General features: G+C 38.8%; 1 protein-coding gene across 2 annotated transcripts in view; it reads left to right on the top strand.

The window, feature by feature from the left end:
- megf10 (multiple EGF-like-domains 10) overlaps positions 1-17,654 on the top strand; it is a 56,213-nt gene that overhangs the window by 2,243 nt on the left and 36,316 nt on the right. For both annotated transcript variants that reach the window (XM_080876078.1, XM_080876079.1), the window contains exons 2-5: positions 3,373-3,508; positions 4,522-4,623; positions 6,638-6,738; positions 7,986-8,078. In XM_080876078.1, the coding sequence (XP_080732204.1) occupies positions 3,390-3,508; positions 4,522-4,623; positions 6,638-6,738; positions 7,986-8,078 (415 nt within the window). In that variant the 5' untranslated portion in view covers positions 3,373-3,389. The remainder of the gene's footprint in view (positions 1-3,372; positions 3,509-4,521; positions 4,624-6,637; positions 6,739-7,985; positions 8,079-17,654) is intronic.

The raw sequence follows: 17,654 nt of genomic DNA, 5'->3' as shown, positions 1-17,654 counted from the left end.
GGGATTTTTTGTTGCAGCTTTTCAGCTGCTACATACACACAACGCACCATTTCAGGTCCCAGCACATCTTTTACATGGGAGACATGATCAGCTGATGGAGCTGAGGTGTGCGTCAGCCTCCCCTGACACCACACCCTGACACCACTGCTCCACTCCTCCCCTGCAGCTGAGCCACAAACCACACCCTGCCACACTTTTAAACTATCAGACTGATAAAAATGAGTAAACGTGAGAACTTTTTGCTAGCCAAACTCATCAAAAGTCTTTTTTAAATGTTCACAATAAACCCCACTGAAGATGCTGATATGTATGAAAAACAACATGACTACAGCTGTTTTCTATTTTAGTTTATTTCTTTTCATATCTATATTTGTTTGTTAGATTAAAAAAAAGTTACCCATAAACTTATTACCTAAAGTATTCTATTTAGGCACATTTTGTGCATCGGCAAACTTATCTTGCAAAAGTAACTCACAATTTCCTTCTATCTGTAAAAACACGTAATGTTAAAATCTTCTTCTGGGGGTGGTATGTGCTTGATCCTTGAGCTCGGGTCCTCAACCAGAGACATGGGTGTTAGAGGGTTCTGCGCACTGTCTTAGTTGTTCCTAGGACTGCACTATTCTGGATAGAGACCTCCAGTGTTGTGCCTGGCTCTTAATACTCTTATTACCGCAAGAACCAATTTGGACTATACCTTCTAGCAGCAGTTCTTTCAGCCCCTAGCACTTCTCTATTTTCTCGTGCTGCTTTTGGTAAATGTCTGGATCTTGTGTTTAGGCTCTGTTCTGGTGCTGCTATTATCATTGCCTCTGTGCTGGCCTCTAAGCAAGCCTTTTCTATCCACTGGTAGGATTTCTTTATGTCAGGGATTTCCTCTATGTGTCTGTGGTACATTTTTTGCAGCGGCTTAGTCATCCATGATCTTGGTCTTGTGGTGCAAAAAAACCAATGGTACAGAAATAGAATATATGGTATTTACAATATATATAATATATACATCTCAAAATAAATATTAATATAAATAAATACATCAGGAATATATACTAACTACCTACCTTAAGAAATGTGTGTGTGTGTGTGTGTGTGTGTGTGTGTGTGTGTGTGTGTGTGTGTGTGTGTGTGTGTGTGTGTGTGTGTTGGGGTGTGCAAAGTGCATGTATTGAGTCCAGTGGGAAAGTTATTGTAGCCTGAGTAAATAAGTGTGTTGTTGTAACATGTTAAGTGAGGGGGTGTTGTTACGTAGTCCGACGTCTTCTTGTGCCATGAGGTGTTGGTTCTGATGGACCACAACCTCCTGTAAAAGGGAAATATCACAATTTATGCCCGGGTGAAGAGTCAGTAGCAATCCTGATTGCCTGTCTCACTTGCATGAAGGAGTACATGTCTTGTAGGCAAGGCAGATTGCAGTCATTCACCTTTTCAGTGGAGTGGATTACATGCTGTAGTCTGCCTTTGTCCTTTGCAGTGGCAGCAGTATGCCAAAGTGTTAAAGGAGGTGAGAATAAATTCAGTGATGGAGCAGCTAAACTGCAATCTGTGATGGTGAGCAATCCATGCCACATGCTCCATGTGTCGCCCTGGTGGAAGCGATGCTCCCGATACCGGCGTTTGGCATCCCTCACCATGCGCCGAACTTGTTTGGTTTTTTTTGTCAAAAACAAAATAAATTTTTAGACTTGAGAAATTTGTTGCTGCTCACAATGTAATAGATTTATATATAGAACAACTTGTCAGAACAACTGACAAGACGCTAGAACTTTGATTGTAGGGTGTTTACCTTACAATATAAAGCACCTTCAGGTGACTGTTGTGATTTAGGACAGTATAAATAAAATTGAAGTGAATTGAACAGAACCCTGACAGGAATGGATTGTGAAATTGCAGACCAAGAAGAAAAACTTTTTTTTATACCGGTTGAGACTTCATTGTCATTAAGACTCAACATCTCGTTTACAAGAGAGACCTGTTTCAGACAGCATAATAAAATTAAAATTAAAAACCACATTAAAATAACTAAGAGTCATATTAAAAACAAGAACAAGTTTCCAGTAATGATGTCAGAAAATCATTTAACCCTTTCATGCATGAAACCTCAATCAGGATTTTTTTCTTAAGTATTTTTATTCACTTTAAGCCTTCATTTTTTTAAACATGTACTTTTCAAAGAGTTTTTTACATGTCCACTTAGGTGGACAACATCACCTTTGGAGTGGCTGGCAGGGTATGGATTGACGCACCAGTGTCCAATGTAGTGGTTTATGTGCAAGTATACTATCAACACTGACACAAATACAAGAAAACAGCCTTTGAATAGCTGTGCACTGTAGTGACCACTGTGTGTGAAAGGGTTAAATGTATTTTAAAGTCTGCATGTGAAATCAATTGAGAGAGCTGCAAGTCCTTCCATAGTACGCTAAGAACAACCTGGAGAAAGATGATGCATACTGCAAGTGCCTTCTTTGGTCCATGTAAAAACAAGAGCTCTTTGGCAGAGACACTGCTTATATTTATGCTTAAATAGGGGAGAGGTGTTCAACCCAAAGAACAGCATCCCCACAGTGAAACACAGTAGTGGGAGGATTATGCTGTGGGAATGCTTTGGTGGGAACAGGTTCACATCAAAGTGTAAAGAACCACGAGGAAAGAAAATTGTAAAGATTTTGAAAGAAAACCTCAAACAGTGATTTAGCAAAAACTGGGTCTGGGTTGTTTCCCTGCACAAAAGAAATTTTCATATCATAGGTGGGCAAACAATCTTGTACACATCTGTATCAGCTGAAAAGTTCAGATTCTGTATCTCAAGCATTTGGTTGGAATAGCTGATTAAAACAGGATCTATGTTAAAGTCAAATTATGTCAGTTACAATATAATTAATCGTGTCAAATACATGTTCATACTTCTGGTAAATGGACTGTTTCTTATATAACACATTTCTACTTTATTTGAGCACTCAAAGCCTCATTCACATCCATTCACACAAGCACTTTTTACATCTAAGTGCTTTCTATCTACCATTTACACCCTGAGAGTGTAAATGGTAAATGAGAAAAGTACATGAGAAAAGTACAGAAAAGTACAGATCTCAGCAGAATCTAAACATTGTAGTTGGTTTTGACTTTTAACAATTATGTCGAGAACAAAATTAAACAGGATCATATAGACTACAAACATAGTAAAGCACAGATGTATTAGGAATTGACAATGATATTGGATTTGGAAATTTCAGAATGACATAAGTACAGAAATAAGTAATTGCATAAATAAATACCCCGAGGGACTGTTGGTAGCTTACAATCACCAGAGTTTACCGAATGTTTTTCAGACAACAGAAACTTAAATGGTGTTTTCTCCTTCTTCCTTGTCTTAAGGTGCAGCCCTCACAGCGATGACTACATCACTGTTGCTCCACAGGACAGTCTTGCTGACTGTAGTCTTCTGTAACTTGCCTTGCATCGCTTCCTCCCTCAACCTGGAGGATCCCAATGTCTGCAGCCACTGGGAGAGGTTAGTCAAGATAATAGCCCATGAAGGGCAATAAAGGCATTCAGCATTAGGTGTCCTTTACCCACCTCCAGACTATACTAAGCATCGCCGTAACATTACGCCCCTGATACTAACACTACATGCTAATGCACTAACAGTGGAAATGTGTTATCAACCTGATAACTTTCTTAAGCTGTGTTTAAAGTGTCAATACTTAGCAGTCTGTTTTTCCATTTGCAAGGATGAAAAAAACTTCTATGTTCAGGACTATCCCAGTAAAGCTGAGCATCGCTCATTTCCCTAATTATAGTACCATCATTCCACTGAATGCTAAAGACACAGTTACTAGAGCTTGTGCACACACAGACTTACCTGTAGAGGTTACTGATGAGACTTACATGACTTACAGAGAATCTGTTCTGTTCAGCCTCATAACGCAGAAACATATCTTCAAAACAAGGCTGAACACAAAAAGTTTCTCTGTCAAGGTTTGTCAAAACTTGCAGAGTACTTTGTTTGCAGAGTACTTTGTTTGCAGAGTACTTTCAGTTTTTGCTCTCTGCTGAAACCGAAAGCTGAAACCTGAGCTTTTGACTGGCTCACTTTAATATATAAATCCAGCACTGTAACAGTTTGCACAAGATATTAGAAACCATATGCATTTCCATTGTTAAACAAATGACACCTATATATATAATTATATTTCTATATGAAGGCCAATAACTTCAATTGGTTGCCCTGCAGGCATAGCATAAAGATGTTAAGACCTATAATTTTTAATCTTATAAACTATTTATTGTATCATTATCTCTTCTAAGAAAACAAAGCTTTTGGACAAACAGGCAATTAGTTTTCTCAGGTATTTTAAGGACATAAAAGTTGGTTGAGTGTCAATCTATTGTGTGTCAATCTCTTTTGAAGTAAATCAACTAATTGAACAGAGACGATTAATGAGGCAGTCATGAACTATCATCAGCCACACACTGGTTTCATGTCTGATATCCATTTTCTTTTTTCACTTTCTGTGGTTTCAGTTACTCTGTGACAGTGCAGGAGTCATATGCCCATTCTTTTAATCAGATTTATTACACCAGCTGCACTGACATCCTCAACTGGTTTAAGTGCACCAAACACAGGTAAGAACCAATTAAAATGATACTTGATACGTATGGAAATGTGTGGTGATAATGGGTTTGATTAAATGGCAGTACCACAGTTTTTCCCTGTTGTTTTTCTTTTTTTGTTTATTTAAATCAGACATTGTCGCTGTATACAAGGTCTGAAAGTGGCTTACCCCCTTTACCAAATAAAAGTTGTAATAATAAAGACAAAATTTACAGAAGAATGTAGACATGCTAAATGGACTGGAACTTAAGTAGAGCCTTTTATTCACCCAGTTACACTGACATTCATACAGCACTTTTATCTAACAATTAAGACAGTCACATGCCAATGCATGCAAATTGGGGTTCAGTATTTTGCCCGGGGACATGTCAACATGCAGACAAGAGGATCTGGGAATTAGAGCCTTGAACAAGACTATTCTTTTGAATTCTGCTCCCACCAAATTTCTGACCATTACTGTCTGCTCCCACTGTCTGTCTCTGTCACCTGCCTTTGCGATATTTGTGTCCAATCCTGCCTGCATCCACAGAAAGTATTGTAAGATGGTGAAAGATGTACCCTTAGGCCCCCTCCTCGATTCAGAGATGGTCTTTCTATTTTCATGTAAACGGCCTTGTTGACTCCCTGCTCAAACCAGCATTCCTCCCTGTCCAGGATGTGGGATACATCCTCATCACTGAAAGAGTGTCCACTGGCCTGTAGTAGTAAATAGACCGCAGAGTCCTGGCCTGACGAGTTAGCTCTTCTGTGCTGCGCCATCCGCTTAGCCAGAGGTTGCATGTTATCCCTGATGTATAAATCACAACAATCCTCCTGGCACTTAACACTGTTCACTATATTACTGTTTGTGTGCTTAAGGGTACATCTTTCAATATCTTACAGTGCTGTAATTGCAGCCATTCCCCAACTCTCGATGAATGGCACTCGTCATCACGACAGTATTAATGATAAAGAAACTGACCCCTATTGTTAGTCAGTGGTGTTAGTTTCAGCTTGTTTCATTAAAATGTACTGTTCAGAGGGTTGGGGAAACCTGCAGTCAGCTGAGACTGAAGAAATCACTTGGATGAGTGATTAAATATTTCTTCCACTGAAAAAGTTACGTCCAGAGAACAGAATAAGCTTTTTGGGATTTACTTACCTGGATGATTGAACATGCATCAAGTACTGTGGCCCTAGCAACTACCTGGCATTTTGGCTAATGGATGCACTAATCACCATTTATTTACACCTTTCAGAAGGGTAGGGTAGAGTATGGCACCAACACGTTAGCACACCTCTCATAATCCTGCCTTACAGGACAAATTGCACCAATCCCTGCTTCTCCACAGCAACCCAGGTTGTCAGTGGCGGCTCATTTAAACTGTAGGAATGATTTACCCAACATTGGAAAAATACTAGGTCAACTTTAGTGTTATCACACAACATCAATGTAACTAATTAATGCTACCTTAACTTCTCTGGCCCTGCACTTTAAATTGTCCAAGTCAACAAAATGTAAGATTTACCTGTGGTAGTTTATTTAAGCAAGTTATGTGGTGCTAACCTTTGCTTTAACAATGAATAATTTCTTGTCCTTCACCTCCTACACGGTGGCATTACTTACCCATCCAAATCCAAAATACATGTTGCTGTCCATACTTTGAAACCTTTCATTCTGGCTACAATGTTAGGGATCCTCTACAAGACACATGTAGATGTGACCAAACTGGAGCTTGGGAGAGAGGTCACTCTATATACAATACTTTGAAAAAGTATTGTATATAGAGTTTTTCTAGTCTTACTCACTGCTTTTAATACACAAGCCCAACTCAGAGTGGAAGATGAGCTATTAGTAACACTACATAGAGTAGATTTTGCAGTAGTTTTGCTCTCTTTGGAGAAGAGTTAGAGTTAAATGATGCTTTTGGTTATTAATGTCAATGATCCACTTTACACATTTTAATAATATAATAAAAGCTGAAAAACAAAATAATTGGTTACTCAGTGTCTAATTTTGTATGTGACTTGAATTCTTTTCTGCAGGATGATCTATAGAACAGCATATCGTAGTGGGAACAAGACCATGTACCGGAGGAAGTCTCAGTGCTGCCCAGGCTTCTATGAGAAAGAAGAGATCTGTGCTCGTGAGTAACACACACACACACACACACACACACACACACAACACACACACACACACACACACACACACACACACACACACACACACACAGCCAGCCATGTTTCTATCGCTTTAGAGGATTTCAAGCTATTTCCTTAAACACTAAGAGAGTCAGGAAGACATCTTATGCAAGTTTCAGTGCTCTGTGAGACAAATAGTGATTTTGCTTAAGGTCAACTTTTAGTAACACTTTCCTTACAGCCATTTATCACACTTATTAAATCCTGTAATGAATATTTCTTTTCAAATATCTTGTCACACTTACCTTCCCAGCAAGGCTATTACACAACCCACATCCCTCCCTTTTAATAGGCAGTGACAGGTGTTGCTTTGGCAAAACTAACAATTGTAACAGCAGTAAAAAAAAAAAAAAAGAAGCTTTCTGTCAAGACAGCCTGTTCTCATGGTGGAAAGAGTTAGTGATGAAAAAGTTATGTGTGCTGTGGTGGAAGGGAGAAAACAGTTAATGTCCCCCAGGAGTTCATAGGGGAATTTGTTCTAGTGTGAAAATACTCTGCTTTATAAGTAGCCTAAGCATCACATGCTGCTCTGAGAATCACATTTAATTTGCCAGACACTTTAGGCAACATGCCGTTTCCTGTTGGAAGTTGTATTGGAGAAGGAATCAGTTATATTAAGGATTTATTACTTTTTATTTGTGTAAAGTCAGAGAAGAATCTGTTTGTTTGAAGTGGGTTAATCAATGCAAATCCAGCTTTAAAAAGAGTAATAATCTTTCAAATCAGTGGCATTTGCTTGGTATTAGTGGACAGTGAAAATATATCATAGTCTTGATGGGAGTTGTCTGTTACAAGGACTGTATTTAGAGTTTCTTGTAAAGAAAAATATTTGTTTGCATGAGGAAAAATCTGCTTGAAAAACTCTTTAAATCAGTCAGCTGTAGAAAACACAAAGTAACTAAAAGAAACATTGACATTTTATTGAAAAAGCAAACAATTTCTAAAAGTCCAATTCTGTTTTTGGCCACAAAAACTCTTTAAAGTGTTAAGTCAAGTCAAGTCACAGAGCATTCAAAAAAGAATAGCAAGTCCCAGTTTCCATTTCACAAATCAGATTTATGTCTTTGACATGAACATTTATGTGATTACTACTACATGACTAATTCTAATGTAGATGTGTTTTGATGGGTTATTTTTTGGGGGGACCGTGCTGATCCCTGGCCTCTCTCCCTGTCTCCTCGATGTCTAGCTCATTGTACAGAGAGCTGTATTCATGGCCGTTGTATGGCACCCAACACCTGCCAGTGTGAGCCAGGCTGGGGGGGCTCCAATTGCTCGAGTGGTAAGTCCTCCAGCTGTTGCTGTCTGTTCACAATAATGACTTTGTGAGTGGGATTGGTTTTCTGTAAAAACACTCTGAACTCACAAGAGGAGAATCAGACTGTTCTCGTCTTACTGTACCACACCAATGGCTAGACATACTGCAGGGCCAAAATACTGATGTCAGTCACAACACATGCAAGTCAAAAGTTGGAACGTGAGCATGTAGGAACTCAGGAAATTAATGGATTTAGTTTTGGTAATCAGATCTTCTTACATAGGAACTTGTTATAGGATTTTAACTACCTGTCCTCCTTAGACATATATATATATATTTTAATTTCACAGGGAATTGGGGGGTTTTAGTGGGTGGCAGATTTTTTATGTAAACAGACCAGTTTAGCAACTAGACTTTTTGTGCAACCTGGCTGCAGCAATTGATTAATTCTCTAAATGTTGACTTAAAGCAAGTTCCTAAAATGCTAAAGGTGACATGAAGTACGGATAATAGTTTTGAGTCAGTTTTGTTTGATTTGGATTTTGCACTCTCCTCACATGGAGCATTTCTTATCAGCAAGACATCAGGACTATATCACTTGACTCTACTTCACCAACACTTTTTTTTGTCTGCACAACACGGGAGGCATTAAGGAAGATTTACATAGCTTACTGTGTGATATTTATAAACCACGTGCTTATCAACTTCATTCACAAGAAAATCACAAAACAAAAAACACACAGCATCTGAAATACAAAACGGGTAGTATACAAACAAAAATACAATTTTGCTGCGGTGTATGTCTGTGTGTGTGTAAGAGAGAGAGAAAGAACAATTGGAAAAATTGTGAAATTCTGTGTATGAGCATTTCTCATGCAACATATTTGATAATGAGGGTCAGAGAATGCAATACAAACCCCTGGGAGCCAGAGGCAGACAGTCAAAGACTCAGGAGAGCTACACTGTACACCGACCCCAGAAGTGCTGAAGACCTGAGGTCACACACCTAGACGAAAACCATGGGTCCAACCCAGCAGGGGGAAGAGGGAGGACCTGGTGGAGGACTCGGTGGAGGGCCCACAGCCAAAGGGCAGGAGTGCCAGACAACCAGAGGCAGCAGGCAGCCAACCGCGGCAGAGGCCAGCCTTCCCAGCATCAGCTGAGGATGGGAACCCAGGCGCGAGAACCTCCTGACGGAGCCGACTTGATGAGAGGTCCAAGCCTCCCCATACCACAACCTCAAGGGAGCAGGCCAGCCAACGCCAAAATTTCCATCCAGGGTGCCATTGGAGTGCTAGCTCCAGCCAGCAGTGAACCTGGGACGCAGGCAGACTGGCCCCAGATCAGCAGCCAACCTCACCGCCAAAAAACAGGGTGCAGGAAACAGGGGTGTAGGCCACTTTTAACAGCTGTTAGTGTCAAAGGTAGGCCTTTTGGGTCCATGTGTTGGTGCACGTCACAGTACGAGTAAATAGTGAGTAGGACTGTGTGAAATCTAGACTAAACCACTACTGATGAAGGAACACATGCGACATGAGAATGTGGCAGCTGGTTAACAGTGCTCATCCAACCAACTTTGACCCATGTGGCACATGTTCCATCCCTCCCCACGACCCTATGTGTAAAAGTGACTGATAATCAGAGGAGGTTGAGGAGGAGAAGGCATGGGATCTCTAAGACCAGTTGACTACCCTTGAAGGAGAAAGCCACTTCTGCTGGCTCAGTAAGCACTTCTGTTTCCTCTATGACACTGCAGGGCAGCAAAAATTGAACCAGGGGCCCGTGCAAATGGCACACCCTACCACCGCTGCACCAAAGGCTGTCACACTGCTGACGCCACTATAAAGAGTATTCTAACATGTGCAGACATGCCCCAAATCTGGGGGCCCATCTGCACATGGAGCCAGTAACCCGCTCAATCTACAAGGACAAGAAGAGTCAAACTGAGTCTGAACCTAGTCACTGCGCCTACCCACCCAAACTGTGTCAACCACTCCAGAATGCCAGAACATTCGGCCACTTGCTCTGGAACCAACAAGTACCAGCATACCGGGGAGGGGCATCAACATCAAGCAGGGAAAAATAGGGAGGGGTAACCTCACCCTCCATGACCTTGTCCCACAGCGGCCAAGGCTCAGCAAGCCCCAGACCCAGACATGGACACACACACAGACACCCGGGGAACCCTCTTTTGATGATAAATCATAAAAATAATCCCAGGGTGTTGTTTGACACCATTAATAGCATTATATCCTCCCCTCCTCCACATGCATTGATAGCCTCTGACGATGACTTTAATGTATTTCTCCATGATTTTGTAAATAGGGTGATGGACTTAAGCTCGAAATTCTCCTTAGGTTCCTTGCCTAATGGGGATTGCCCTCAATGCTTTGATTCATTTATCTCATTCTGTTCAATTACACTAAGTGACTAAGTTAGAATAATGGTTAAGCTGAAACCTTCATCACCATCTTTAGGGATCTTGCATCCCTCTGTTCTTTTTGGGTCCTTCGTTGCTTTCTATCATTAACAGCTCACTGAAGCGAGGTTGTGTTCCATCTTACTTTAAGCATGCTGAGGTCATTCCATTACTTAAAAAACCTAGTCTTGATGCCACGTCTCCTAGTAATTACCGGCTTATTTCAAAATGACCATTTATTAGCAAATTATTAGATAAAGTTGTCAAATCAATTTATTTATTTATTATGCAAACTACACATTTCTGACCCTTTTCAGTCCGGTTTTCAAAAGCAGCACTCCACTGAAACTGTTCTTTTAAAGGTCTGTAATGATTCTTTTGCTTTGTGCTTGTGTTGCTTGACCACAGTGCTGCCTTTGATACTGACCATAATATTTAATTACTAGGCTGAAGGTTTTGGTTGGTAACTCTCGCTCACCACTAGATCTGTTTTCCTCCTATTTATGTGAGAGGACGTTCTGTTGGGTCAAGCAGATTCTCCTTCCACACTGCTGGTTTAACCTGTGGCATTCCTCAAGGTTCCATCCTGGGTCCATTGCTATTCTCCTTTCACATGCTTCCTTTAGCTGGTATTATTCGATCTTTCTCAGGCATTTCTTATTAATTTGATGCTGATGACATTCAACTGTACTATGTCTTTTAAGCCTCCAGCTGGATAGGTTGTCTACCCTAGTTGACTGTTTATCTCATTAGTGACTGGCTTTCCAACAATTACTTTGTTTTAAATTCTGACAAGACTGCCATGATTATAGCTCCTCCTGATATACAATCAAGAATCAGTCAAATGATTGCTTCTTTTTACTTGGTAATTTTGGTGTAATATTTGATTCCTCCTTGAACTTTGACTCAAATATAAAATTTTGCTTAAGATCCTGTTTCTTTTATTTAAGGAGTATTTCTAAATTGCAACCTATAGTTTCCTCCTATGAAATGGGAAAATTTTTTCATGCATTTGTATTATGCGCTTAGATTACTGTAATGCCTTTCATTTTGGCTTAAATCATCTCTGTCACACCTCAAGCAATAAAAAATGCTGCAGACAGATTCCTGACACACTCTCGTTTTATTTTCTCAATATTGGCTCTTGGTTGATATTAAAATTCATTTTAGGAGTCTCACAATTGCATACAGAGCAATAAATTTCCCCACCAAATTTCCCAGAGGAACCCACCCGAGGGATTAATAAAGTTTTATCTTATCTTATCTTATCTTATCTTATCTTATCTTATCTTATCTTATCTTATCTTATCTTAAATAGACAAGCTCCACACTATTTGTCCCAAACATCTTTTTAAACACACTGCTGCTTGTTGCCTCCATTCACAAGCTCAAAATCTATTAGTTGTACCTCATACAAGAGTGAAGACTAGAGTGGACAAAGCTTCCAGGCTATGGAACAGTTTATCACTCCAGCTCTGTTTAGCTGACACTGAGTCTTTTAAGGAATAGTTTTCTTCCATTTAATCAGGTTTTTTGCTGATTTTCTTTTGTTGTGTGTCTGCTGTGGCAGACATGTGGAGTGGAGAGAGTGTGGACCCAAATGCAGACTTCGGAAATGGACTTTTTTTGAACACAAACAAAAGCACAGTAAGAAAACGACTAAACCTAAACAGGGAGGAAACTAGAAGCAAGTATAAAGAAACTAAAAACCTGAGTCATGGGAAATTCAGTGGGTGATATGCAGACAATCGAGCAACAAACAGAGGAAGACAAAAACTACGTGTACACTAATCCGAATAAATTTGAAAATGCCGTTTTAGTCTAAAAATGCTTCGCGTCCACACTACTGTGTACAATTGTTTTCATCCACACTGAAAGCGCTTAGATTCCTGTACTACGCATGCGTGAAACCTGCGTCATTTCTGCCGTGTATTTAGTTTCCAGCTCTTTGAAATGTTGGGGCAAAATGTCGAGGAAAAGAGGAAAAACTGATATTATTCTTTAATAGGGCTGCCAAAATTGAGAGCAAACAAAGCAACTGCTGTACAGTACCAAACGCCATTTTAGTTGAATTGGTCACATTGGGAAGCAAAACTGAAAACACTAACATATTACACGAGACTGTCCTGGTAAAACAGGAAACATGAGACAGGCACTTGAAACAATGCGAAACACAGACGTGAAAAAATAACTTGACTAGACGCAACACAAGGACCACAGGGGAAGCACAGAGACAGACACCAAGAAATCCAAGACATTTGTTTTTAAACATGGTTCACTGTTGACACTGTATCTTAATTGTCGTTCAGCGCTTTGTGACTGTTATGTCTGTGAAAGGGGCTAGATAAATCAACTTTACTTACTTACTCAACGAAAACAACAAAGAGCGATCATCTTTGTATCTCACCGACACCGAGGTCTAATGTATGATTTAAAACACATCAAGCATTCCTATATTCTACTGTTGAAATAATGATCATGATCTTTCAAAAGTAAGTAAAAGTAATAAAGAACTATAACATCTAAATACTTCTACAGTTACATGATAAATTCAATGATCAACAGAAATGGAAATGTCATAACTGAAAAGACTTAATTAGAAAGCAATGGTTTTGTCATAATTTTTGAAAATCGTGTGCCAAACTCTGAAATGTTTGGCCTGTCTACTTTGTCTCTTGTTGATTTTATCTTCTAACTGTGGAAATTCAGTTTTTCGACTGTGCGTAAATTGGGGAAGTATTTGACTCTTCTCCCTTTTGTGTCTTCATCAGTTGACACACCAAAAAAGTCCCAAACGTCATAACAGCAAATCTTAGTGCATCTGGTAAACTAGCTTGAGCTCATCACTATTTTGAGACTGTTGTTTGTGTTTGTTGCCTTTAACAGTCATTTCCCTAAATTATTTTGTTGATGCAAACTTACCAAGAGGTGATTTTTGCTCTTATGAATCTGTAAATGCGTGTTCATGCAGACTGAGATACTGAATACTGAAATGGAAGAGGGCCTCACACGGTGTGTCCCATCGTCTTCAGTTTCACCCTGTGATAAAAGAGCTTGTTGTGTCTGTCCCTTAGGGCAGGCCTGTCTGCTTACTGCTCACACACACACACACACACACACACACACACACACACACACACACACACACACACACACACACACATGCACACAAGCCCGTTCAGCTATCTTAGTGAGGACCTTCATTGACATAATGGTTTCCCTAGCCCCTTACCCTAACCCTAACCACTAAAAATGAATGCCTAACCCTAACCCTAAACCTAACCTAATTGTAACCCTGACACTAAAACCACATTTTGAGCCTCAAAAAGGCCTTCAAATTTGTGAGGACCAGTGTGTGTGTCCTCACAAGTGACTGTTGGTTCTCACAAGTATAGTACACAGCAAATCCATCATGTCCAAATTAACACTGTCGGATTTGATTTCAACACTATTAAAGTGTCTATATGGGTCCACACCAGAGAGTGTTAATTTAACTCTTTTTGGAGAGTTGGTACGTTAACTCTGATTTAGTGTTAAACACCAAATCTGTCTGGAGTTGATAATTTAACACTTGGTGTTAAGAGTTTATATATTAACTCTCAAAGAGTATTTTAGTTTAACTACGTAAGAGTTATCTTCTAATTCATTCTAAAAAGCGGGAATTTTACTGTTCTGAACTTCTAGAAATTTCTTTTGGAAATAAACATTTACTAAAAAGATGCAATGGTTTTTGAAAAACATTTATTCTGAACTGTGCACCACAATTTCAAAACATTTTCTGAAAGATGTAACAGTATACATGTTCTCACTTTCATTAGAATTTTGTTTATCAAAAGGTCTGACATGGTAAATGCAAATAACAGCATTCTCATCACTTATTTCTTCAATACAATATGCATGTCCTTCATTCATCCCTTTGTGGAACTTCAACGCACTTCTGCTCTCCCCCATATTCCATCTTCACAAGCATATCCTGTGTGGAGATTGAATAAAAATTAGTTGACACTAATTAATGGCACAAATAATCCAGTAAACAATTGCAGCACAGTAAAAAAAAAAAAAAAAAAATCCTCTTTGAGCCATTACTTGTGTAAAGTATTTTCCCAAAAGACAAGGACGCAGGCAACAGGTAATACTGAACTAAATGTAAAACCTCAACCTTTTTAATTTTTACCTAAACCGTGTGCACAAAACTCTGGAGGGATCTATGCTAACGTAGAACCCAGTCAGGACGTCAGCTACTGCTGTTTGCTCGGTTTTTTTTTTATTTTTATGGGCGATCGTTTTCAGGCTTCAAGTAGCACCATTATACCAACATTTCACATTCTAGACATTGTTTTAGGTGTATTTGACCAAAAGTTTGACTGAAAATTCACATGCAAGCTTTTTTTCAAGGCTGTGGTATTTGCCCGCAAACAATACCTTTCAGCTAGCTAAAACAGAATATTATGCTATCAGCGAGCAACATGGCTAATGCCTTTCACACAGCTTTGTCTCAACTCCAAAGAGCCACAGAAGTAAAAGCTAATAACAATTGAAACAATCTTTGAAAAAGTGACTTACCAAGCATGGCAAACAACTCAAATATGTAGCAAAATGTTCTGAAACGGTGTTGTGCCAAAAAGTGATTGTCTGCCAAAAACTGATTTCCGGTATTTGCCAAAAAGCGATTGCTCATATTTAAAGTGCTATAAGTAACTTGTTGGGCTATAATATGTTAAACATATGTCAAATGCATCCCTTATGGATGACATAAAGTCATCTTGAGCCACAAACAACATTCGTGTAGCAAGATACAAGCCGCAATCAGTTTTTGGCAGCGACTTTTATATAACCTTTATTTATGCAGTAAAAAAAATCTCATTAACATTAAAAATGTATTTTGTAAGAGTAAGTTGCCCAACAGGACAGCAGAAATGGCAGCAAATATTACAATAGTTCTGTAAAAATATTTTAAGTGGGGATAAAGGACCGGATTGGTTATAATGTAAGTACAAGTTGTAAAGATACTTAAAAAACAGATAATGTTTTAATTCTTTATGTAACCCCTTTGTATCCCCTGTTCACCGAAGTCTATTTACGAACATACGTAAAGATATTACACATAAAAAATACACAGAAACACTGGAAATCAGTTTTTGGCAGACAATCACTTTTTGGCACAACAACGGCTTCACTTCAGCTTCGATTGGAGCCGTGCTGGGGGCGGAGTCTGTGAATTTACTCTGTTGGTGTCATAGCCCCTGTAGGTGTTCAGAGTTAAGAGGTCAAGAGTTAATGTTTCCATTGTAACACCTCCAGATTTGACAGAGAAACACTCATTTTTAACACTCGATTTTAACTACTATCATTTTACACCTCAGAGTTACATTAAAAGAATGTGACTCTGCTTAGAGTAAAATTAACTCTACTTTTGCAAGGAGACTATTAACACCAAAAAATTTAACACTTTTGAATTTGCTGTGTAGAATGCTATATTTGATCCTCACAAAGATAGCTAGACAGGAACACACACACACACATTTTTCTTTGTGGATAGAAAGTGTGATAGATAGAAGTGTGAACAAATTACTTCAGTTGTTAATTATTGTTTCTTTTTCTATTTTTTGCTTATTCATTTTTTTTTTAATCTTAAAATGTATCTTGCACAGAAAGGCAAACACAGGTGTTATATTTGTTATATTTTATTTGAAAATAAAAGCTGTAGGAATGACTTGATAAAAAATGTTGCAAACCCAGGAGACAAGTGAGGGAAAAATATGTGGTTAAAGTTACTGTATTGAAGGAACAGTCAAGTTCAAACACAGTATCTTGCTTTGTTTTTATCACTTGCACATGAATTCGGTAGTTTTTGTCCAAAGCCATTTCTTTCTTCCACAATTAACCCTGCAGTAGTTGCCCTGCAGTAGTCCTTCACAGTCCATATCCATATTAAGATCTCTTTCTGAAAACCATTGAGCTCTTTGGGACTAACCCTTAAATCTATGTTCGACTTTCTTTTACAGCTACACAGTTAAAATTTTAAGGCTAGAATTTCTTTGTGAAGGCCTTTTTGAGGCTCAAAATGTGGTTTTAGTGTCAGGGTTACAATTAGGTTATGGGTAGGTTTAGGGTAAGGGTCAGGGCTAGGCATTCATTTTTAATGGTTAGGTCAATAATGTCCTCTGATACTCAGATGAGAGTTAACAAGGATATTTATGAACTCAAGTTTCAAGTTTTTTCCAGTTAATTCTCAACCCCATCTTGGATTAAATAGATTCAAATTACACCACCAGTCACCTCAAGGCGCTCAAGATTGAGGGAAATATTTTTCATCAGTAATGACAGCTATTGTTAGAAAATGATTTTATGTTTTTAATATCTGATGGACAATCTGTATTGCAGTTGGAAGACATCAATAATCGTATCAATAATCAATAAACACTGACATGTTTGACTTGAAATGGGTGCTGAAGTAGGGACTAGGTTTTTCTGTAAAATGTAGCAAAAATAGCTCAGTATATGGAACTAGTCACTCCGTTCATATTCATGTGGCTTTCTGTAATATGTATTAAATGGCCTAAAGATCGAAGAAAGACTAATCTGCTGACTGTCTCATACAGGTCAGTGAACCACAACAATATGTCTGAGGCTCAATTTGACATACGAAGAACAGGAAATGGCAAAGACAATATGTGCTGTGTGTGCATGTGCATGTGTGCGTGTGTGTGTGTGTGTGTGTGTGTGTTTATGGGTGGGGAGGAGTGGGTTATGGTTAGGAGTAATAGCAGGAGGAGAAATTTTTGCGGGAGGAAATGACCTGAGGCAGTGGAGCTTGTGATTTAGTACACATGATAATAACACAAGATCGTCAGGAGGGGCTCAAATTCAGCTGTGAAATCAAAGTAACATCAATATTATGGACTATGTTTCACTGTCTATGTAAAAAATATTCTCTTTTGTGTTTATATCGGTAGATCACTTTGAACTCTTAGTTGTCAACAAAGACTCTCAGTAGTCTGCTAATGACAGAAATGATTAAACGTAATTCCACCTCAAACAGCAAAAATATTTTGTATAATGCCCACACATTTCGTGATCTGAGCCCTAAAAGCCAACAAAATGCTTTATAACTAATTATAGTATTGCTGTTATTTAAATTATTCAAATATTTAATTAATATTTAAATCGTTAAAAAACGT

This window comes from Rhamphochromis sp. 'chilingali', assembly GCF_963969265.1.
Source record: "Rhamphochromis sp. 'chilingali' genome assembly, chromosome: 2".
In the NCBI taxonomy this organism is placed as follows: Eukaryota; Metazoa; Chordata; class Actinopteri; order Cichliformes; family Cichlidae; genus Rhamphochromis; species Rhamphochromis sp. 'chilingali'.
This window is presented reverse-complemented; position numbering and strand designations above follow the sequence as displayed.